Here is a 26,318-nt window from a genome sequence, read left to right as displayed (position 1 = left end):
TGTTATAAGTGTGCTTTGCCACAGAAGTAGTAGCGCCTGTTTGTCGCAAGTCCTTCTGAGAAGTGTGACATGTAATGCTGATGGCAGTATGTGGTGTGGCTGATTGTATCTAAACATTGCCATGTTTACCCATTCTTTGGGCCGGTTTGAGGTTTCTTGATTGATTCCTTCTTACTTTTTTCTATTTTCCTTCCTGTTTACTGTTTATACACTTTCGGAAAAATAAATAACAACAAAACACAAAGTACGAAGAAAACCCCCACATGGCTAGTTCAGTTTACAGTAATTATACTTACGCGTAAATGGATCTGGAGTAGGTGGACGCCTTTGTTTACTCTTCTTCTTCTTCTTCTTCTTCTTCTTCTTCTTCTTCTTCTTCTTCTTCTTCTTCTTCTTCTTCTTCTTCTTCTTTTTCTTTTTCTTTTTCCTCTTCTTCTTTCAGCTTATCCCGCATTTTGCAGGGTTGCCACAATTAATGCCACATCTCCATACCTCTCGGTTCATTGCATACAGAACCAATTCTTTCATATCCTTCTTTACACTATCAATCCATCAAGTCTTCGGGTGTCCCTTGTTTCTCTTTCCCGCTAATTGTACATCTAATACAATACTTTCGCATATACTCCCTCTCTAGTCTCTTAACATGTCCAAACCATTTCATTCTGTCTTCTCCCATCTTTATCGATACATTCTTCCCTTCAGTCAACCTTAGAATCCGTTCATTTCTCACTTTATCTTTTCATCTCAACATCCTCATTTCTGCCACCTCAAATTCTTTATCTTTTTACTCATGACCGAAACTACCATAGGAATTACATCACAATACAAGGCGACATTAACCAAGAGAAAGTGAAAAGTGAGTGGTTTGTAGAGTTTGTAATGTGTTATTTAAGGTGGAGGTTAATCTTTTATTTAAGAAATGTTTATGTAATAATTCTCCACACCACTCGAGCGTTTAAAATAGGTTGTCAGCTCCTGCACTCACAGAATCGCCCTATTAAATTATAGAGGTCTGCAAATCCTATGATTTCCCCGTTACATATTGCATGAATATAAAACAGCAGTGATTAGGGGCTCGTATAGCTGTCGAAGGATATATAATCTTCACAATTCAATAAGTAATGAATAAAACAAGTTCCAGTCCCACTTATAATTGACAATAAAAGTAAGTCGGATTTATTCTGTTTAAATAGTATGGTAGGTGTTTACATGTTTTTGTTAATGCTTAATTTTCATCATTGGACACTAACAAAAAAAAAAAAACTCACAATATTTTCTTATTGTTGTCACTCTTAGCTGAGGTCCTTTGCTGAACTGGTCGTCTCTCAGGTCTTGGTTGTAGGGGTTCCGTTTGAAGCATTGGTGGGGTTGGATAGCTCTTCCTGTGGGATTAAAATCTGGTTTGATATAAATATAAACAGGCAGTCAAATTTCCCCGTGTAAATCTTCCCTGGCCTGTCTGTTGTACTTGTATGCCCTCAGACAGGGGTAGCGACAGTGTCTGAAGTCAGCCCTAATACCATGTTCAAATAGTGCAAATGGTTAAACAAGCCTAATAATCTTTAATAAATAGTCTAACACGTGAACGTTATATGTATAGGCTCATTAATATTTTACTAACAAAATCATTTTGCAAACGCCCGGATTCACGAAGTAAACAATTGATAGGGACTCTGGCCTCAAGAATTAGCAGACTGCACTGGATAAAGAAACTCGCTGAACAATGGCATTGTAAAATATGATCAAATTGCATGTAAGCAAGTCATAATGATACCATGCATATCAAGATCATAGGTATAGAGATGTAAAAGTATGAAGAAAAAAGTTGTTGATTACAGTCTGTAGATCAGAAAGTAATTTAAGAAAATTAAAATCGATGTAATCCACTCCCCCTTATAAACGAAAACCACACCACTGAACCGGATAAACACACGTTCGTTCATGTAAGATATTTTTGTGGAAGAGAATGTATTGTTGTAAGGTGCATGTTTGATAATGCTAGCGCGACCTGTGTTCATTATCATGCGTCTTTGTTTTGAAGATAGGGTGTTGGCGACATGTCTTCCAGATCCGGCATGAGCTGAGATTAGGGGTTCTCTCATGTAGGTGTGAAGTTTGCATCCTTCGTTAAAGAGGTATTGCGTGCCTATCCAATTAACACATTGCTGCTGTTTTAGTTATGGCCGTTAAATGCCCGGTCGATATTTAGCTTGTGACAGACTTCAAGGAATGAAATTAGCGCATTGATTTCTTGAACATTTATGTAGTGCAATATCCACGAAACATGCTCAAAGCGATCAGCATCATTATCATCATAATCATCGTCATCGTAGTCGTCTTCATCATTATTATTATTATAATTATTATTATTATTTTTATTATCATCAACATCGTCTTCATCATCAGCATCATCATCATCATCATCATCATCATCATCATCATCATCATCATCATCATCATCAACAACAACAACAACATCATCATCATCATCATCATCATCATCATCATCATCATCATCATCATCATCATCATCATCAACAACATCATCATCATCATCATTATCATCATCATCATCATCATCATCATCATCATCATCATCATCATCATCATTAACGCTATTATCCTATCATCTTACCACTAACGATCGACCAGGCAAGACCTAACATCGTGGCACATACAATTACACATGGATTACATTCACCATCCATCAAATCGCTCATGAAATATAATCAAACAACATATCTTCACCAGAGAATCAGTAAACAAATAGAAGCTATTCTTTATACTTTGTACATGCTCTTCATACGTCTACATTTGTGATCCATCGCCTCTTGTCTAGTGTTAGTATAAGTAAACTACGCGCTGGGGTTTAAAGGCCATGTCTGAATCATACAATATAAGATGCTTTCATCGCTTTGGATAAGTTAGAGGAGTTAACACCACTAGCTTGAAAGTGAATGTCAATGCGCGTAAAAAATAACGAATTGAACAATTCAATGACCATGAAAATTACCTTTATTTCACCCCTAAAAGTAAAATTCTTAAATGTTTCTAAACCAATATATTGTAAAAGACTATGTTTTGCAATGAATTCCACTTATCAACAGTGATAATTTTAGAAAAAAAATGCTTCATCAGTAAAGCATATCTCTTTGAATTTCATATTTTTACGTTGACTTTGTATATATTATACGCTCTGAAGGATTATTTCAGGATTATTTCTTTCTAATCACTTTTAAAGCCAATAAAAAGAGCAAAATATTATGTAATCGTTGAATGATTTTTTTATTTCCAAACATCATTCAAGGATTGTATTTTACGTTAGTAAAGTGATAGGATTTTCCAATAATAAGGAATAGAACAGTGGGTTTTATTAAAATACTATTTGTTCATCTAAAATAATGAATTGACATTAGAATCATTCACTAACGTATGAGTTTGATTGAGATCATTAAAATTTCATTTTCATGTTATTTTTGCTTTCTTAATTTACACAACCGCCATTATTTAAAATAGATGGGTAGACTGTTTTGATGTACAAGTGGTTTTCTGATGTTGTGTAGTACGTAGTTATAACCCAACGAGCCAAAATTGTCGGTTACCCAAGTTCGTGATTCCTCCGACGAAATATCGCTCCCTAAACTCCAAGACATAACAGTTTCTTAACTCGGATTAAATAGACTTAAAACTAAATCTTACGCATTCAGTTTACCAGGTGGAAAAAACAGACCGAAAAAGGTAGCTATATAATTTACTACCAAGCCTAGCCAAATTGAAACCAGTATATACGAATACAAATTTTGCCTATCCATTATCAGAGTGCTATCGTATACTAAAAGCCGTATCTAAAATTTTGGCCAAGAATCATCCAAATATCGATCGATTAAAATGACCCTCGTCTTGTCAAACACTCCCAAACCTAGGCCTTCATGAAGGTCAAGCAAGTCCCAGGTTTGATAATTTTTTTACAAGTTGAGGGTCATGTCATTTTAATCGTTTTCTGGTCAAATTTTTAAAAATGTGTTTCTTATTATCAGAATGCGGTAGAGTTCTACAGAGTGATTGATGGTGAAGTAATTATTTTAGCCATTTCTCACGACAACATGGCATGTTATAGATAAGGCGTCCTATGAAGAATCTACATTTACAGACAGGCAATAGATTGAACGCGCTTTAGTTGGGCTCAATCTAGAATTGCTAAAATCACATAATATCCAGATAACAGCTCGGCCATCTTGTCACGATGGGTATTTAGAAGCCCATTAAGGCGGAGAGACCGTGTTTAAATCAAATTTTCTGTATTCATCTCATGGGGAAATACTATGTCGTCTGGATCTATCTCGGAAAAGTCACAAATGGCCCTGGGTCCACCTCAGTGCAGCATAGAAGACTGATAAATAAGGAGATGAGCTTTGAGGTGAACTTTTATATAGGGCAATATGCACTAAACGTGCTTAAAGCGCTTTAAATGGGTCCCTTGTCAACAGCAACACTTAACATGTAGCACGTGACATGATGCCTGATAGGCGATATTACAATTGTTTATGGACAAAGATAACGCAGTTAACGGACCAAGTACTCATTTTACATCTGAGTACGGTGAGAGAATGTGAGTAAAGAGCCTTTTCTAAGTACGATGCGCCGAGAGGCTTCCGATTCGAAAGCGAGTGTCATACCACAAGACCACATAGCCGCACATAAGGACTAAGTTTATTGTTTAATATTAAAGTAAGATGCCGACGGATCTCATAGATTTTTTTTACAAAGGATATTTGGGACGTCATAATATAGCACTTATGCTAATATGCTATTGTAAAATCGAGTTTTCCTCAACACAAAAGAGGTATAAAAAAAGATGATTGCCTATAAGCTTATTATCAAGTTAAACTATAGATATAACAAAATTGACGTCACTCAGGTCTTAGTTATTGTTTTTAGTAAGCCATTTTTATGATTTTGTTCTCACTAAACTGTATTAACCAGACTATGAAATTTCAAGGTTACACATAGTTTTGCGTGTTGGTATGTTATTTCCGGCTGGCGAATGTTGTGAGCTATTTGCCAAGCGCGAAGCATCAATAATATGGCGAATCTGGTAAACTAGGGTTGTTACTTATCTTACGATGTAACAGTTATTGTTCACAGTAGAATTTCTTATGCGAAATAAATAATTCGAAGAAGAGAACGTATCCATTTCTAAGGGATGCCAGGTCGCTGACATTTTTAATAAACAGTTATGAAATTAAAATGTCAAGCAGACTATCTAAATTTGAAACATTGAGATATTTATATGAGATGGGAAATAATTAAAAGTATTGGACAAAGGAGAACAATTTTAATTTAGCGCAAAAGTTATGCTTTTGTATGAAATTAGGTACCCTACATATTCTATTTAAAACAAATTTATTCATTTATAACTAACGTTATGATTACCCACAAAAACTTATCATGCACACGATTCTCATTCGTGGTTATTTACATATGCGCTTATGTAATCATGTTTCACTGTCGGGGACAGCGTGGCTCAGCTGTAAGGTCTTTGCCTCGTACCGGAAATGTACCTAGTTCGATCACCCGCCACTGAGCTGTGTGGCCTTGAGCAAGTCACCTCGCCCCGCACTGCGGTTGACGCCTGGGTTATTCCAGTCCCTTGGAATAGACCGAAGAGATACATTTCCCCTATGGGATGAATAAAGGGAATGTTATTTTATTTATTTTATATATGCGAGGAATGTTTGATTTCCTCATAATATTTATTCATGTGATAGAGGCATGGCATGTCATCGAATGCCATTTAATCCTTCTTGTGTTGACATGTTGATACCCATCAAATAGCTTTTTGGCTAACGTAATCACAGATTTATATAGAAAGATGTTCAGTTAATGATGTTTTCCGTAATCATTTGAAAATTATCAACCTCTCTTCAAATCATACATATTGGTGGTGCCACGATTGTGAAACTGCAATGAATTATTTATGACATTAAATACACTACCTCCCACATAATACTTACATAAAGCTGCATTAATCAGACTATGAAATTTCAAAGTTACACATAGTTTTGCGTGTTGGTACGTTATTTCCGGCCAGCGAATGTTGTGAGATTATTGGCCAAGCGCAAAGCATCAATTGTATTTGTTTATCTTGATACTCGGAGGAACAAACGATAACATTTATTTGATAAACTTCAGACGCCTCTTTATAATACAGATATTAATACCTCAACACGAATGTAACGTGGGAATTCTCTTTCAATTGTACGTGTACGTCTTTTTCTTTGTATGTTTACTCACGGGGCGATTTCCTTTCAATGATATCACATAAATTCTCATGACATCTTTAAGAAATATGTTCTTTGAAAAATCCTTGTTATTGAATGACAGGGTAAACGCCTTATAGATGAGATAATTTGGTAATAAATTATGGAAGTCGCCATAGATTCGCCCAGTCCATCTTGTATACGGTCAGTTACTCTCCTAAAATATGTCAAAAACTACTGCTTTTTGACGAAAGTTCCTTAATCATTAACTTAATATCAATGAATAATATTTGAGTCGCAAGTGTAGATCAGCATTCTCTCTCTCTCTCTCTCTCTCTCTCTCTCTCTCTCTCTCTATCTCTCTCTCTCTCTCTCTCTCTCTCTCTCTTACCTATCTATATCCATTCATCTATCTATCTATCAATCTAATTATCTATCTAAATATCCTCATCCACTCATCTATAATTATAAATGTACATATTTATTTATTATTATTCTATCTTTAATATTCATTATGTCACCTCTTCATTCGTATTAATCATTTCAAACGAATTGTTCATTAATAATTTATTCAACAACAAATTATTTAGTCTTTTATTCATTCCTTCATTCAATTATTCACGTATCATTTTTCATCACAAAATGTAAGACCTCGCCCCCCCCCCCCCGCCCCACCCCGCCAACATACAGTATTTTAGATGCATTGGTACTGTATCATCACCTGTTCTTTTTACCCCTTAAGTGATGAACCAGTCACATATATTTCATTCATGGCCTACATGTTAAATGTTTCTGTTTGCTATGGACCCTTTGTAAAGCGCTTTGATCAGGTTTAGTGGGAATTGCGCTATGAAAAAGTTCAATAAAAAAAAAACAATCCGTCTACTCAATTGTTCACTCTTTTATTTTCATTATTCCCATAAAAACATAATTCCTGAATTATATGAATTGGTATGTCTTATCTCTTCCAATCTTAACCATAAATACTCAATGTATTTCACACTCCATAACTTTAAGCAGATTGCCCGTTACGAGCTTTCACTAGTTAAATCTTATATTTCTCTTCAACAGATATCTAAAGATTCACCGCTGTACTACAACGACTACAAATACAACTGTAGCCATCATCACCAAAAAGACTTTAAAAGGGACAAAATTCCCTTGAAAAACGTGAACGATATAAGCTCATTTTATTGGAATTGAAATATGTGAAAGCAAGTGGAAAAGTATTAGACATTCAAAAGGATTTGACTGGATTTTCAATTTGATATGCTCTCATCCGCTTATCTTGGAATCACATTTTTATTTTGGATTCTAACTAGGAAACTCTTTTTAAAATAACTTTAACTAGGATTTCGTTTTGATTGTTTAATTGTCTTATAGAAATAATCAGGAGAAGAGTGGAGAAATCCATCTACAGCCCCCTTCTCCCATTAGAAACACGGAGTCGTATCATCTGATTATTCATTTCTATCAAGTCTCCATCTGACGAGTTTTAATACTCATTTTTAAAAAAATCTTTGTCTCATGAACGTGACGCTATCGGATAAAAGACATTTCTGAAATTTAGAGAATATTTGGAGAAGTTTAAAAAAAAATCTTTCTCAATAAAATTTTATAGTTGATTCAGTCTGTCATTGTTCAATTTGTGTATATAAAAATATTTAGAGTGTGCCTTTATTGATAACGTTGGACAAAGGGTGACCGAATAATGTCGAAGGGACGTTAAAACTTTAATTTATGTTGACCAATTCAGCATGTTAATAACACTTGCGCAAAACTATTTGATTTATGCTTCTAATGTGCACATAGATGATCTTTATTGAAACGTATAATCGTCAGTCATTTTTCTTTGAAAATATCACGTGATTCCAACATTCTTCAACATTAATAAGGCTTCATGAACTGAGTGTGATTAAAAAGCAAATATAAATATCAAAAGCGCACCAAAAAAAAGCAACTCTACAATACATACTATTCATATTGGCCTATTGTTCATCAACTCAAAGAGAATGACCAGTGCCACATCATCTTCAACTAATGACCCAGTTAATGTCTCGTTTGAAAACGCGACAGCCGCAGACATAGACTACCTTCGGTGTATAGAACTTTGCTCGCCTGACGTCTGTGCCAATTTCGAGAAGGCTGTGGAATGCATCCAGGACTACATCCTCCCGGACCCGATGGAGTGGTTATTTATTTGCCTTCACATAATCCTATTCACTATTGGGGTGATAGGGAACATCCTTGTGTGCCTCGTGGTGCTTCGATCCAAACATATGCAGACTGTCACCAACTTGTTCATTGTCAACCTTGCCTTTGCGGATACTGTTGTTCTCATATTTTGTTCTCCAGCAACAATTTTGTGGACAGTCACAGAATCATGGTTTCTTGGAGCTGTGATGTGTAAGGTCGTCATATTCTTTCAGGTGAGGCTATTCATTAAATTTTTCTTCTTCTTCTTCTTCTTCTTCTTCTTCTTCTTCTTCTTCTTCTTCTTCTTCTTCTTCTTCTACTACTACTACTACTACTACTACTACTACTACTACTACTACTACTACTACTACTACTAAAACTTCTACTACTACTACTACTACTACTACTACTACTACTACTACTACTACTACTACTACTACTACTACTACTACTACTTATTTTTATCACCCCCTCCTCCCCCTCCTCCTCCTCCTCCTCCTCCTCATCCTCGTATTCCTCCTCTTCTTCTTATTCTTATTCTTCTTTACTAGTACAACTACCACCACCACCACCACTACTACTACAACTACTACTACTACTACTACTACTACTACTACTACTACTACTACTACTACTACTACTACTACTACTTCTACAACGACTACAACTACTACTACGATTGCTGCTGCTGCTATAACACCAACATCTACTACTACAACAACTGTTCCCTCTTCTTCCCTTTCTTCTTCTCTTTTTTTCATATTCTTTCACTTTCTCTTCCTTCCTTTACCCCAGTTCCCTTCTTCATTATCAACTTGCCTATTGATATTATCTGTATGTTCCGTTTTTTACTTTGAGATGCATTATCATTATGCATTAATTTAGTTGCGGGAAGTAAATCCCGCTAGTAAAAACGGTTACTTAAAATTGCTATTCTCTACTGTGGCTATATTTTGGTCTTTTGGTATGACAATCGCTTTCGGATCGTAACGTCCTGGGTTCGAGACTCGCTCGGCTTATAGTTGAGACCTTGGAAAATACTCTTTTCTCACATTCGCTCACCGTACTCAGGTGTGAAATGAGTACCTGACCGGTAACAGCGTTGTCTCTGTCGGAAAAGATAGCAATATTGTCTAAGAGGCGTCATGTCCCGTTCCACATGTTACGTATTACTGTTGCTCAGGGATCTCTGTAGCGCTTTGAGCAAGTTTAGTGGATTCTGCGCTATATAAAATGTCAAGTTCTTTTTTTTTTCTGTGTATTTTAAATTAATGGTCTGTATTTAGAATGGAATTTAAAAGCTAACTTTTTAATGCAAGCATAATCAAAAATTTGAAAAAAACCCTGATATTGTTAGTATTTGTTGATTTCTTCCTATTTCGACATTTTGGAATAACAGTATCTACTTGTAGTAGGGGGAATTAGGCTAAAACCGTGCAAATTCGGGTTGAAAGCATGAAAATTTGCATACAGTTTGCTAAGACCCATAGAAAAAACATCTGATATAGAACCACTCTGGCAATCAATCATAACGTATCGGTTTAAGGCCTTAGATTTTACCTATTACAGCTATATTAAACAAGGGAAATAACTGCGTAAAAGTATATATTTTCTTCATATTCATTGTATTAGGGAAAATTAGGCTAAAACCGTGTACATTGGGGTTGAAATCCTGAAAATTGGCATATAGGTAGCTATGACCCGTATAAATAACACCTGATATAGAACCACTCTGGCAAATTCTCAGAACAGTGCGTTTTTAGCACTTTTATTTTTTCCTATATAGCATTACTTATCCGAGGAAATAACCACGACAATAAAATGTGCGTTCTAAAACTTTAAATACACCGGTAACCATTTACGGTAGCTAACTGATGGTTATTTCGTGTTGTAACTAGTAGATAAAAGCGGGAGAGGAGGGAGAGGGAGTGAGCGAGAGAGAGAGAGAGAGAGAGAGAGAGAGAGAGAGAGAGAGAGAGAGAGAGAGAGAGAGAGAGAGAAAGAGAGAGATAATTTTACTCATTACTGTACTAACCTAACTAGAAGATAAAATAGGGAGAGGAGGGAGAGGGAGGAGAGGGAGTGAGCGGGAGAGACGGAGAGAGAGAGGAAGAGAGAGAGAGAGAGAGAGAGAGAGAGAGAGAGAGAGAGAGAATTTTACTCATTACTGTACTAACCTAACTAGAAGATAAAATAGGGAGAGGAGGGAGAGGAGGGAGAGGGGGGAGAGGGAGTGAGCGGGAGAGACGGAGAGAGAGAGGAAGAGAGAGAGAGAGAGAGAATTTTACTCATTACTGTACTGACCTAACACCCCCCCCCCCCCCCCCCCCCCCACCCCCACCCCCACCCCATACAAACACACCCTTCATCTACACAAGTCCGTGCAAGGCAAAACGGGACCTTAAACACTTGCATCGGGTGCCAATACATTCTCTTTTACATGAACATTTGATGAGTTTTTGGGACATTTTTGACAATTCTGGAAATAAGCTTCACAGTGGTTCATGTCGATCGTCGCATTTGTTGCAGGGTTCTCTTCTATAAAAGATATAATGTTAGCAAAAGCTCGACTTCTTTCAAGAACTGTGACATCATGATTATCATCAGCAGTGACATCTTTTAAACCTTGTTTTTTTAAAAGTATCGTGCATGACAAATTTTATGGTATAGGGCGGTAGTGTGCCTCCTGAGCGACTAAATCTCCTCCGGCCATAAATGACAACATATCAGAATCTTTTATAGATAACGATATTTCACGAATATTTTCTTCCATATCTGTTGTCATTACAGAATTGAGTACTCCCGATGCTATGTTTTTACAAAATAAAGCACTTTTGTTTATTATAGCCAATCTCTAATTTTGAACGTTGTCTCATTATTCTCGTGGGTTGCGAAATATATTCATTCGGTGACTCCTCCAAGTCAAATGACGAAGTTTGGAATTCTTGTATGGCAATTCTTTTAGATTTCTTTAATTCTAATCGCCTAATTTTGTTGGCATTAAATTTTACACGACAATACTTATGCCACTTAGCATCATTTTGTTTTAAGCTTTCAATAATCTCATTTCTTTATAATGAATTAAAAACATAGATACATCCATCTTGTTTTCATCACAAACCAAAGAATTGAATTGTGTTAAATCTTCAAAAAGAGTTTCATAGCCTTGTCCTTTGTCATACCTCCTCGACTTAGAGGGACATTATAAACGGTAAATAACGTAAAGTAAATAACTTGCCACAATACAGCATCATAATGGTTAATGATGATGATGATAATGATGATAATTATAGCAATGGAAGTGGTATGCTTACTCTTTACTGTCATCAAGTTTGACTGAAATAGGTTTTAACTCACGTAAAATGATTATTGCAGTATTTTTAGAAAGAACAGAAAACAGGAGTAGGGGAGAAGGAGCACTGTCCTTTGTCAACACCGGTTATCGGCATTTATTGAGCTGTGTTCTGCAAGTCTGTTTTGCTCATCTTCCCGTCTGCCCGTCCGTTTTAGAGCAATTGATTATACTTATTAAATCAGATGCAGAAAAAATCTCATATTATAGAATATTGCTCGCTAGACGTCCTTTAAAACAAGTGAAATTGAATAGTATTTACGATTAAATAATTTGTATGGTTCGTGAATCGAAAGTAAAGGGAAAGGAAAACATCCGCTTCGACGCTAAAAATAGTCACCAATGGGAATCCAAAGGATGACGAAAAACAACCTTTGGTCGGCTTGCCTCGAATGTTTACACAATAAAAATGAAAGAAATTATTGTCGTCCATGTCAAAATTTTCTAATCTTAAAAACCTTGTATCTCAACTAATACTGATCTCTCAGAGTGGTTCTATATCATAAATTATAGGGTTTTTCATATTCTACAACATATGTAATTTTCATGCTTTCAACCCTGTTTGCACAATTCAAGGATTTTTTGGACCTAATTCCCCCTACTATTGTATAAGCTAGACGATCTTTAGCTATACCAACATACCACAAAAAAATATGTCATGGTTGCTTCATTTTTCTTTAACTATTGAACAGAAATTAAGTCAACAATTTAATACTAAACTAAAACCAAAAAGAAAATTCCAGACTCAAGACCTGTCTTCAGTCAACAACTATAGTCAGATATTAAATAAATGGCGCGTGTTTTTCTTCTTTTTCTCAGCTGCCCTCCGATGCATAGCTGCAAAAACTTGTATGAACCTCTGAATCAATTTGTCTTAATAAAAAAAAATTTTTTTTCATGAATTTTAAAACAATAGGATAGCATTTCGTTTTTTACAGCTATATCAAAATCGATAACAGGTGAGGATCGGAACTCATAGAAGATTTACATTTCCAAAATTATGAATTTTCCGCATATATCCATTTTGAAGGAATTAGTTAAACTGGAGTGTTCGGTTAATTGAAGCTTAAACGATATACGTACAGTATTTGAATATGAAGCAACGAATGGCAATTATTAACTATCAGACATCTACATTTTATAACTATCAATACACATTACTGGTGAATACAAACGAAACTGAACATAACGCGCTTCCAATATAATTTTGATTGCAATAGTTTGAGAAATAGCTTGTGTTTATGTCAAAGAGGATTACATAAATGTATGTAGACTGGTCTAAAGGAAAAATTCATCAATTGTGAGAAAGTGTCTCCACAAATATGTGTTCAACAATAACAACAACAACAACATCCACCACCACCACCACCACCACCAAGAAATACTGGACACACCAATCAGCAGGCTGATGACGAGGATGATGAGAAGGAGAAATGAAAAGACTACAGAAGATTCCGAGCATCACTCTATCCAATGAAATGTAATATTCCTCTAGTTTGCGAAAGTTGAGGCATGCTTTTTCTCAGTCTACTCTTTGTTTTCATTTATTGCCTCGTCGGTGAGAGTAAATTTGGTGTTCCTCCTCTCAATCTTTCCCTCTACTTAGGCCCAATGACCTCGATTGGATTGCGCTCATAGTGATATGGGGGATGTCGCGCAACTTCATGTCAAAACTCCCTGATTAGACAGTCTGCTTTGAAAGATGTTTCTGATTCATTTATTTTTATTTTTTTACTAAGGAGTATAGTTATCATTTTGATAAATGGTCAGAATAGGTAATACTGCTGATTGAAACCATGAAATCATGTCAGCTTTTATATTTGTCAAAGTTGGAGCCATAAAGTGACCATGGACCAACGAATGGTAGCGTTGTCCAATACAATAGAGCTGGGTGCTTCAATGGAGGGCAGCAAACGATATTTAGTCAGTCTTAAAACACCTTTGCATTGACCCCAGAATAATATTCCAGATGATGCAGAGAAGAAAAAATGAGATGGCATCCTTTAAATATCCAGGTTCATCACCATCTGCAAGAATAGCAATGATTCTCTGTCCAGGTCCCATGGGCCTTTTTCTGTTTGAATAATCAGACGTCCAAAACTTTTTCGGATGTATATTTACGCTAACCCATACATCTTTGGATGATATCCATATCAAAGTTGTCTATGATCCTTTTCCTGCCACTTCGTTCTTCATTGGTGATCTCTCTGTCGTTGATTTGTAAAATTCCAAAAACCATTGCTGTCCTCTTTAATGACGTATCGATAGATACAAGAAGACTTCTTTTCGCAGCTTTACGAGAGTGGAACCGATAGAGATTCCGCGCTGTATCGTGTTCTAATATGTTTTTAAAACCTTTAAAGGCCCTGTGAACCGTTCATGCATAGACACAAATTTGTCAAAGTTAAATAAACAGTGCTTGTTAATTTGACAATATTGAGTATACAATGACTATTTCAAATGATTTAAAGTGAGAGATTTCATATCAGTCTTTGGTAATTGCGACATGCGTAGATAATATGCCATAAATAATAAATTCAAAATGTAATACAAACTACATCAGTTTATAACACTTAAAGCGAATTGTTATTATTTGTAAAGAAGTATGACGTGAACTCATAATCACTACGTCAGCACAAGATTTTTTGGAAATACGATAAATTCATTCACACTTTGTGGTGCTTAACTTGTTTTCATTTTTTATTCTGTAAAATCTCCCATTTTATGTCAGCTGTTTTAATATTTTTTTATAGGTCTTAAAGAAGAAAACTTTTTAAATATGACATCAATACGGTCCAAAATATAGATTCAGTTAAGACAAATTGATTCAGAGGTTGAAACAAATTTTTGTACAACTTTTGATAGAGGGATAGCTGAGAATAACCAGAAAAACACGCGCCATTAATAAAAAATCTGACTATTATAATACAATCAACAATAAAATACGTAGAATCCATTTAACAGTAGCATTTGTGCCATTATTAGTTCTTATATTCAAGAACAAATCGGATTCTGTGAACCGGGATTGAACCCAAACTTTCAGATGCATAGTCGCGTACGGCTATGCTATAAGCTCGATAAACCTTTTTTCACTTTCTTTGATTGGAATTACTTTGTTTATCATAAGGAAAGGATTGTTTACAGTGACTATGTCGAATAAAGCATGCGTTAGCCGAAGTTGCAAGGACAAAGTTTCGTGTCCAATGAAATAAACAGGTCCGAGGGCTCGAATCTAGAATTCCTGGTGTTGGTGCAAATACATCAGCCATTCGACCATCTGGTCTCCACACTAGTTGCAACATTGGACAACTGGTAATTGGATTCAATAGTCTGATGTCACGTCCGCATAGCAACGAGCAACCAGGCTCCAGACAAAGAAATCGGTACTTTTTATTCTTCATGCTGGCTAGGACTTTTTCACATGTCACGTGATCAGAATTTATAAAAGTCAAAACATGATTAGATTTATAATGTTTTTCTCATCTGGATACACTCTTATGCACGTCGGAGAAGGAGTTTGTAAGGGCGTCCGCCATTGTTCCGAAAGTTTAGAACCAGTTACTAAGTTACTATGCGTCATTACAAGGGAAGTGACGTCACGACTGTCGAAGCCTATTCTGCATGATACAGAATGAACTAAGGGCAAATCCGTAATGGAGATGCCAGTACTAATGAAGTTTGGCTATTTGAGAACATGTTCTCGTACTAGAATGACGCCTAGTTTATCACTGTCATTGAAGTGATTCCACTGTCAAAATTGTATGAAGTACCTTGATTGAACATTGCAGTGAGTAGGTTAGATTGCTCAGTGGATGATCTAGTCACGTAGAGATAGTCAAATTATATCATGGCTTAGATATTCATTTTCGCTTTCAAGATTCTATACAATAATAATATCCTTTGATATTGGCTACACCGCTAAAATCACCATTCGATCAATAACTGCATTGGCAAGATACATACACAAACACCCCCACAAACACCCACCCCCCCCCACACACACACACATAGAGAGAGAGAGAAAGAGAAAGAAAGAGAGAGAGAGAGAGAGAGAGAGAGAGAGAGAGAGAGAGAGAGAGAGAGAGAGGAGGGGAGAGAAAATGAAGGTGGGAGAGAGCGAATATGACATTGAGGAGGGGAGAGAAATTTGTCTAACACCAGTGTCTGCTCCATAATTTGTCACTCATTCGTGATCCAAACATGTGCAGACTGTCACCAACTTGTTCATTGTCAACCTTGCATATACTGTTGTTTTCATATTGTATTCCCTACTTAAGGATGAAGAAAACAGTTAAGGTTTTAAAATGACAAGAATAAAAAAAAATAACTAAAGCTTTATTTATCTTGAGAGATAAAGCTCAATCTGCTTAAAGAAGTCCTTTACTCTAATATTTTAAAAGTTAAGCTTAAAATGGAATTTTGTGAATCAGGTTCATCCGTTTACTTATTAGCGGGCCCGACAACCCAACTTGTTCTGGGCTCATTGTTGTAATGGAAATACTCTTTAACAAACGCAAAATATTGTCCATTACAAGAATATCAAATCAGGCCAATATTTTCGATCAGTTATCAGACTTGCAAATACGTGCACACCTGGTTCATCCCCAGCATAATAATTACCAATTTAAGATGATCGGCCAGAGATATGGGAAGTAAAAACATAAACATTTTGTTTAAGGCATTACCAAATTTGATATCCTGACATGCAGACGGAAACGGATGTGACATGTGGACCAATCAATCAAGCAAAGCAATCAAGGCTTTGATAAATGAAGATCACTAGGGCGAACATATTGTGGCGTGGCATGCAACTCATCTTGTGCGGCTATGTGATCTTGTGGTATGACACTCGCTTTCGGATCGGAAAGTCCTGGGTTCGAGCCTCGCTCGGCGCATAGCTGAGTCCTTCGAAAAGACTCTTTACTCACATTCTCTCACCGTACTCAGGTGTAAAATGAGTACCTGACCGTTAATAGCGTTGTCGCTGTCGGAAAACATTGTAAATCACCAAACAGGCGTCATGTCTCGTTCTACATGTTACGTGTTGCTGTTGGCCAGGGACACAATGTAAAGCGCTTTGAGCATGTTTAGTGAATATTTCGGTATATAAAATGCTCAATTTAAAGGGCGGTTTGGGTCTTTTCTAAAAAAAAATGAATTACCTATATTGGGCGGTTTTAATCATTCTGTATCATCAATATAGGTTAAAAAAACAACATTTATGGTGAAAAATTTTAATTATCTGTGTTGATACCCATTGTGCGATCTAATTTGGGGGTCTGACATAAAAAAATATAACAATCTTGTGGCAAACGTTCCACAAAAACTAATGAAGGAATGACCTCCATATTCTTCCCTCTTGTCAACATTGTACCATAGTGTGTCACCATAGAGAGATTTTACGGCTTTAGCTTATGGAATTTTTATTAGATCATTACAAAGTTGAGAATCAAAATTTTATGACAAAATTGATGTAAAAAATTCAGATTTAGGATTATAATTTAAAATTCACAAATCTTATCAAAAATATCTCTCTATGGTGACACAATACATTATCTCTGTCATAACTGTGGAAAAGTTCAGACAATTTCATTGAATAGATCCTGAGAAACGTTTGACACAGTTTCCCATACCCTTAGAAAAATGACATATTGAGAAAATAGCAAAATGGCTTCCCGTTTTTCACACATTTCTTACTACCTGTACCATTTTCGACTGTGTATTTCGTGCCTTTATAGTCTACTTTAAGAATTTGGACTTCAATTATATTATTTCTAAGATAATAAATTATCATTTTCCACCAAAATCTCAAAATCAAATTTTTGAAGGATTTTCCTAATAATTAGACCCAAACCGCCCCTTAAAGCTCAATCTTAATTAATTTTTCCAACCGTTTGCTTCTATTTTTTGGGGGAGGGATATTTGGTGCTGCTGATAGTTTACGATGTCATTCTAACAGGTCTGTAACCGGCCGTCTCCAAAGGGTATTATGTCAGCGTGATATTGATGTTGAAAATTGAATTTAAATGATATGAAATTTATCATCATCATCATTGTCTTTTTCACCCTGGGTCAGGGTATAGGCCAAAGACAAACAGTTTAAGTCCTTCTCTATCCTGAGCTAACTTTTAAAAAATATTGTTCCATTTCTTATCACTTCTCTGCGTATCAGATTCTTTAAATCTTCTCCATGTTCCCGTGACCTTCCCCTTGATCTTTTGCCCTGCCTGAGGAATCCAGTCCAATACTTTCTTTGTGATCGTGGAGTCATTCTTTCTAAGGGTGTGTCCAATCCATCACCATCGTCTTCTTCCTAGTTTCTCTCCCACTGGTTTCTGCTGTGATCTTTTCCATACTTCTTCGTTCTTAATATGAAAATTAGGATGCATCTATTTGTTTTATATAGGAGAATGAACCCAGTTTTATAAAGTTAATTTATCCAAAATATTATATTCCTTGTCATTCTAACTATGAAAATCGGGATAAGTATAGTTGTTTAATAGAAAAAGAATGTGCCTACCTGGATTGTATAGTGAATAGGCCCCAATTTTTATATTTCTGGTCATTTTAACTCTATAGCATCCATTTAACCCGATATAATATTTTGACGCTGTCGATCTTATACATTTTCTTTGTCGCCAGGAAATCGAGGTAGGGGAGGGGATAATGGCTGCCTGTGAATGCTAGGGTCGCAATATACTAACAAAAGTAGGGAAATGGAAATGATTCAGAGGTACAATCGTTTCTTCATCAAAGTCTGACATAAAAAAGAAACTGAAATATAAAAGTTTTTTTCCTACTTTTCCCCATTTTAATTTAGAAAAATAATTTTCTCCACCATCTCATCGTCGCTGACAATAATGATAAATAATGATAATAATAGTAATAATAATAATAATAATAATAATAATAATAATAATAATAATAATAATAATAATAATAATGATAATAATAATAATAATAATAATAAAAATAATAATAATAATAATAATAATATAATAATAATAATAATAATAATAATAATAAATAATAATAAAAATAATAATTATAATAATAATAAGAAGAAGAATGATGATAATAATAATAATAATAATATAATAATAATATAATAATAATAATAATAATAATAATAATAATAATAATAATAATAATGATAATAATAATAATAATAATAATAATAATAATAATAATAATGATGATGATAATAATAATAATAATAATAATAATAATAAATAATAATAATAATAATAATAGCAATAATTATCATAATAATGACCTTGATAATAACTAACAAAATAATAATAATAATAATAATAATAATAATAATAATAATAATAATAACAATAATAATAATAATAATAATAATAATAATAATAATAATAAAAATAATAATTATAATAATGATAATGATAATAATAATAATAATAATTATAATGATAATAATAATGAACATAATAATAAAAACAATAATAATGATAATAATGATAATAATAATGATAATATAATAATAATAATAATAATAATAATAATAATAATAATAATAATAATAATAATAATAATAATAATAATAATAATAATACGAGAAATAAATTTATCATTTATTTTATACAATCGGGTTTAATTGTACGAACCTTATTCTGAATTCTTACCAGATTTAAAAGTTGATTTCAGTGCCACAGTAAGTTAAGTTTTCCGTCTCAAGCCAGATTGACGTAACCAACAAAATCCAGTTTTATTTCATTATTTGAATTTACACTGCGTGCAAACGTGTGACTTTCTGTCACAAAACAGTATGAGATCTGGGTGAATTACAAACAGAAAATTGACCTTTGAGTAAAGATTATCAACGTTTATTAAATGTGTTATGCCCAACATGTACTTATTGGTAGTTCTGATAACCCAAATTGTTCTGGCCTCTTAGGTGTAATAGATTTACTCTCCATATTATCCATTACAACAATTTTTAACTCAAACCCATAATTTCCTTCGGTTATCAGACCTTCAAATAATATTGTGCTTGTTTGTTTTATACCCTGTTGAAGAATTAGATTGTTGTTTGTCGAACTACTTAAGTCTTAGTATTTTGTAGTTCTAACAAATCTAAATCTAAATTGAATGTTTGGAATCTAATTCATCCCGGCAAAATACAGAATATTTGAAGGACTGATTGATATCCTAAAAATATAGTTATTATGGAAAATATTTTATGTTGGTTTGAGCTTATTTCCAATACAATATTGAGACCAATAATAGTTAGGTTTAATACATCGTTTCATGATTACAAGAATTGCCTGAATTACGAAAAATTGTCAGATAGGCAAGGCATAATAGCAGAACAAATTGTGTTATTTCTATTGGTGAAACCCAGATAAAAGAGAACTCGATATTGCAAAATTTGGAGTGTTTATTACGTTTCTTTATACCCCAAAACACACACACACACACACACATACGTATATATATATATATACATCGTTTTGTTTTTTCTCTTTTAACGGCGAAACTCTCTTGCACATATTCAACAACAGCTCAATCAAGTCGTGGAATTAATTCACCGGAAATGGAATGCCTCAAGCGGGAAATAATTGCGATGTTTTTCATAACATATTTTCATAGCGAAAATTGCCTTCTAATGATGTATGGCTTTCTACGTTTTCTTATCATTGACCCTATGATGATATCGTGAATGATATAAATAGAAGATTGATATTGATAGTGATGATTGTGATGATAATGATAATGGTGATGATGATGATGATGATGATGGTGATGATGATGATGATGATGATAATGATGATGATCATGATCATAATGATGATGATGATGATGACGATGATGATGATGATGATCATCATCATCATCATCATCATCATGAAATTAATATATATCATATACAAATGAATGTAAGATCATATGACAGCTAAACATAGAACGCTCAAATGCTATTATAGAAAAATCCTAACAAATTTTAAAATAGTTACCGTACTTGATTCTATTATTGGAAGTTAACTATAATTGAAGTATTGAAAAAACGTTTTACATGAGAAATTTTTCTAGTTGTTGTAGGGATATTATTGCAATACAAAGTGCCAGTGGCACGTTTATATTTTTAATGATAAAAAACAAACGAAGTTGAGCTTATATATTGCGCAATATCTAATAAACATGCTCAAAACGCTTTACAAGGGGTCCTTGGCCAACGGCAACACTTAACATTTAGGAAGTGACATGACGCCTGTTAGGCGATATTACCATTTTCTCGCTGTTAACGGCCAAGTACTCATTTTACAGCTGAGTAGGGTGGGAGAATGTGAGTAAAGGTTCTTTTCTATGGACTCAACTATGCGTCGAGCGAGGCTCGAACCCAGGACTGTCCGATCCGGAAGCGAGTGCCATATCATAAGGCCACATAGCTACACGAAGCTACCTAAATTTCTAAATGGGAATTTCGCGAAAAACGATTTATATCGACATTCGATATGGCAATACGTACCAAGGGATTCGTTAACGTCTATTTCGTAACTTGGGCTAATTCTTTTAATAATATTGATAATATTAATAATGATCATCATCATCCATCGTGGCTTGTGCTCTTGAGCACGTTGCCGGTCAGCTGTCTCCACGAATCACGATCCTCTGCGGTTCGCATGAAATCTGTGTTGCATTTGTCAATTTGGCCATTCTTAGGTTATTTAGATAAGTCATTCTTTGTCTTCCTCTATCTCTCTGTCCTTCGATCATCCCAGATGTTACCAACTTTTCTATTCCGTCTCTTCTCCACACATGTCCCAGAAAGCGTAATAATGATACTATAACAATAAAATGGCAAAAATAATAATGATGATGATGATGATCATAATCATCATAGCTTGCCGCTCCAACACCGAACCCACTCTTATGTCATGGTCAGTGTAGCTGGGCCCATCCTGGCATTCTCTAAGTATGTGCTCCATCACCTGCTCTGGTCATCCACATGTACACACCCCAACTTTTTCATGCTTCCAGCTGTTCTCCTAATTTTTGCCCGTGCTCTGTTTAGTGTTACCCATTCATTCCTGGGGAGCTCATTTCGTAGGGCAGTTCTTCTCTCGGATCTTCAACAGCTTCATTTGCATGATTGTCCCACTCCCTCCCTGTGGAAAGTATGTATACAGCTGCATGGTCAGAGTTGATGCTTTCTTCCGTCCAGCAGCTCTTTCTCGACTTCAGTCTACTTGTCGTTGGGTTGTGGTCATGGAGGGGGTGCCTGTATATATTTCTGGGCTTTGGAAGCAGTGGCTCTTCGAATGTGGGAAGGTGCAATCCCAGCCACCCGATGGAGGACTGGAACTGCAGTCGGTTTCAAGTTACCCGTAATGATCCGGCAGGTATTATGTAGCTCAGGGTCAATATTTTTGGCATGGCAAGATCTTGCCCACACTGGGGAGGCGTATTCGGCTGATGAATAGTAGAGGGCTAGTGCAGTTGTCCTGACTGTTTTTGGATTGCTCCCCATGTAGTGTTTGCCAGTTTTCTTAGGAGGTTGTTTCTTGTGGCAACCTATGCTTTTGTTTTCTTTGTGTGCTGAGAGAAGGACAGTATGCGGTCTTAGGTGACACCGAGGTACACTGTGAATGTGTTGTTCTCCAATATGTTCCTATTCACGGAGATGTTCAGTTTCCTGTTGGCTTGGTGGTTTTTTAAATGGAAGGCACACACTTGAGTTTTTCCTGGGTTGGCATTTTGTGAGTTCTTTAAATAATACTGAGAGAGTGTCTTCAGGGCGTCGGTTAATCTCTCTTCAATGGTCTTGAAATCAGAGGCCCGGGATGCAAGACACAGTCGGTGGTATAAATGTTGAAAAGGATAGTCCATTTTTTGTGATCTGCTTGTCTTCCCATCCATTTCCACAAAAAAGCGACGGTTTGACATAAGGGATTTTATTATCGCAACTACTTTTGTGTTACGAGTTAACCTTGCAAATTTAAGGAGCAGTTTCCTGTAATTTACTGTATCACAGGCAGCAGCTGTCAGGTCCACGAACACAGCCGCTGTAATTTGTTTGTTCTCATAGCCATCTTCGATGTATTGTGTCAAGTTCAGGAGTATGATCTTCCAGGGCGGAATCCAGCTTGGTCAGGTAACAGATGTTCTTCTACTGTGTGGTAAATCCTGGCTAGTACCATGCTCTCATATACTTTGTACAGTATGCAGAGGAGGAATATTGGTCTGTAGCTCTTGCTACTATTTGGGTCTTTTCCAGGTCTAAGTAATGCTACCACTCTTGCTTGTCGCCAAAGCTTTGGTTTTGGGCACGATTCAACACAGTTGTTGATAAGAGTTAGTAACCATGTTTTGTATCCATATAGGACCTATTTTCGCCCGCATGCCGTCCTTTTTCTTTGGGCATCCAGACCGACAGGCTAGAGCTCAGATGGTCGCTGGTTCGGATAGGTAAGTTATCAAGTTCTTGCTGTGAGTACAGTCCAACTTAATACGTGATCAATCGTGTCAAATAGGTATTATGTGTAATAATTCAGATGTATTAAATTGAGTTCAAAGACATATTTTTAGTAGCCTATGTATTTTTTAATAGACAAAACAAAGCTCACTCTCCTTAACTGAAGGCATTTATATTATTTTTAATTTGAATTAAGTTTAAAATTGAATCTCAAACAAGCGGTTCGCCCCAAAATTATGCGATCGTTTTTGAAAGGATTCAAACTGATCGGATTTGTGTTGTCCTGGCACAGATCTTAAAGTATCATATGGGTGGTTTGCCTCCAAAAAATAGATAAATATCAATTAATAACAATGACAATGTTATTAATCTTGATTTATATCCGCTGGGTTGGGCTGAACATTAGGGTAAGTTACAATCTAATGCTCATGGGGATACATACACACACATACGAGCACACACACACACACACATACACACACACACACGCATACACACATACATACATAAATATATATTTATGATTTTAAAAATGAATAAAAGAGAAATGAGGTACGAAACTGAAAACTTTGGTGTTTAGTTGGAAAGAGGAGCCGGGGGGGGGGGGGGGGGGGCATTAATCTTAGATGCTAAAACTGTCAAATTGGACCTGGTCTAGGACATACTATAGATGCCGCTAGACCTGGGGGATTAACTACAGAAATACTATTACCCTGATGCAGTCTCGGAGGAGTGGTATAAGAAAGCAAAGAGAAGAAGGTAAAATCGAATCACAGACATTATATTCATAATTCAAAAAAAAAGAAAAAAAAAGATAAATAAATACATAAATAAACAGCGGATATTTAATTCTGGTAGGCAAACGATAATGCTCAAGTGGTATGAAGCGATGAGTTCATGACTTTATTATGCTAGCTAAATTCTGTTGTCGAGATAAATACAGCTTTGTCTGATTTTGGACAGGATTTTAGCACGCAGTGACCTAATATACAGCTTAAAAATAAATATATATTTATTTTTAAAACATTTAAACAAAAAAAGACAAAACTGTTAATTTACGCAAGCTCCTTGTCCTTTAAGCTGCTCTATACGACCTAAAAGGATTCTAAAAATAAACCAGTAAACCATTAATTAACGTGACAGTGACAAAGTTTCTTTTATTTTTGCGTCATGTGAACTAATGGTTTACAGATCTGTTTTAAAGCTGTTAAGGTTTTCTTGTACGAGCCGAAATAGAGCAGCTAAGATGAAAAGGGACATGCGTGAAACAACATTTCATGTGTCTCTATTCTAATCCCTTTCCTCTCTATTTCTAACATTCTTTTTCCCTATTTCATTTTTTATTTCTAATCTTCCCCTTCCCCTCCGTCTCCTCTCTCTCTATATATTACATATATTCATGTTTGAAATTGTGTTTGAACGCGTGGGTCTGTTGTTTCTTTGAATCTTTGTATGTTTGTTTTTATGTCGTTTTAATTGCACATTTGATCTGGTTTCTATTTATTCCAACGTTCCATTATCTAGACAAGTAATGAGGAAACCTCGAGTTAAGACAGATTATAAATTTTATTAGCCCGTTTACGATGCCAGTCATACTGAGTGAGAATTTTTTTCATGAATAAATTGGGTTTTTGTATTGACCCTTTCTTTCCTATAGTTTGTTTGTTTTATATTTTTAAAAGTGCTTGGATTATGATTACCTTGAAGTGTACGTATTTGCTAAATTATGTGCGCATAGGATTACCCCCCCCCCCCCCCCCAAAAAAAAAAATACTAAAAAAAGTACACGTGCTTCTTATCTTTACGAAATTGTTAAAGCAAATCTCTACCTAAATTTCCGTTGCAAGTCCGCTTTATATGACGATTGCATTATAAAAGTGGTTTTACAAAAATAAAATAAAAATAAAAATTCTGACATTATTCCCATTCAATGGGATTCATAAATTTATTTCTGGAAATATTGATCTACCTTTCCGTATTGATCTTTTTTATCGATGACATGTTTTCTCTCCTTTGGTTTGATCCAAATGGTAAAAACAATAATAGCTTACATTCTTTAATATTCGTTTCCATGGAAACAATGGCGTGCATGATGAGATCCAAGTGATCTCCAGACAATAATGAATTTGCATGATGAGCCATCTTATCAATTATAGCCAAACTGTATAATGTCATCGTGTTACCGAAAAGGAATATGAACATTTATATTATAGGGCAACATCCCCTTAAAGCGCTTTACAAGGGATCCTTAGCTAAAATCAAGCCTTAACATGTTAGGCTTTATTACATTTTTTAGACAGAGACCAGGTATTCATTTTACATCCTACAGCAAATGGATAGGAAGAGGGTTGATCCTCATATTCAAAAGTAAGGGAAATATTCAAGAATGCGGCAACTATAGGGGCATCAAGTTGATGAGCCACTGAATGAAGATATGAGAAAGAGTAATCGATAAGAGGATTAGAAAAGATGAAGACATAAGTGAAGAGCAGTTTGGATTCGATGCTGGTAAAAGTACAACAGATGCTGTATTTGCTTTATAAATGACCGCAAAGAAGTATAGAGAGAAGCTCGGAGAGATCCATTGTGACCTGGAGAAAGCCTATGACAGGGTCCCAAGAGAAGGCATGTGGTACTGTAAAAGAGGGTAACAGAGAAATATATCAAAGTCATCCAAGACATGCATGCAGGTAGTAAGACAGTGGACACCTGTTGGGTCAACTGAACCATTCAATGTAAGAGTAGGACTACATCAAGGATCTGCACTCAGCCCACAGTTGTTTGCAATCGTAATGGACGTATTTTCAAAACAGATTCGGCGAATTATACAAAAGCTAAGGCGGGAAATGAGCTAGAGTGCTAGATGCTGGAGACGAGTGCCGGAAATGAGGGGAAAGAAGAATAAGAAGATCGAAGACATAGTATTTGTGCATTGGACCGCAAAGAAAGCTAGGAGAGGGGGATGTACCGGAGACAAACCAAATTAAATATTTAGGAGCAACTGTACAAGGAGAAGGGGCAATGAGATGGCGATTAAGAAGAGGATCGAGGCAGGTTGGAATAATTGGAG

The 26,318-nt window shown here is 35.4% G+C and overlaps 1 protein-coding gene across 1 annotated transcript in view; it reads left to right on the top strand.

Moving 5' to 3' along the window:
* Nucleotides 1–7,331: 7,331 nt before the first annotated feature.
* The window catches only part of LOC144972729 (orexin/Hypocretin receptor type 1-like), a 77,895-nt gene continuing 58,908 nt past the window's right edge, over nucleotides 7,332–26,318 (top strand). Inside the window, exon 1 of the mRNA XM_078914311.1 lies at nucleotides 7,332–8,689. Within this exon, the coding sequence (XP_078770437.1) occupies nucleotides 8,273–8,689 (417 nt within the window). The 5' untranslated portion in view covers nucleotides 7,332–8,272. The remainder of the gene's footprint in view (nucleotides 8,690–26,318) is intronic.

The sequence above is a fragment of the Berghia stephanieae genome, chromosome 5, assembly GCF_034508935.2.
Source record: "Berghia stephanieae isolate SIO BIC M18660-M18661 chromosome 5, UCSD_Bste_1.3, whole genome shotgun sequence".
In the NCBI taxonomy this organism is placed as follows: Eukaryota; Metazoa; Mollusca; class Gastropoda; order Nudibranchia; family Aeolidiidae; genus Berghia; species Berghia stephanieae.
Note: the sequence above shows the minus strand (reverse complement) of the source record. Positions and strands in the feature narration are given on the sequence as shown.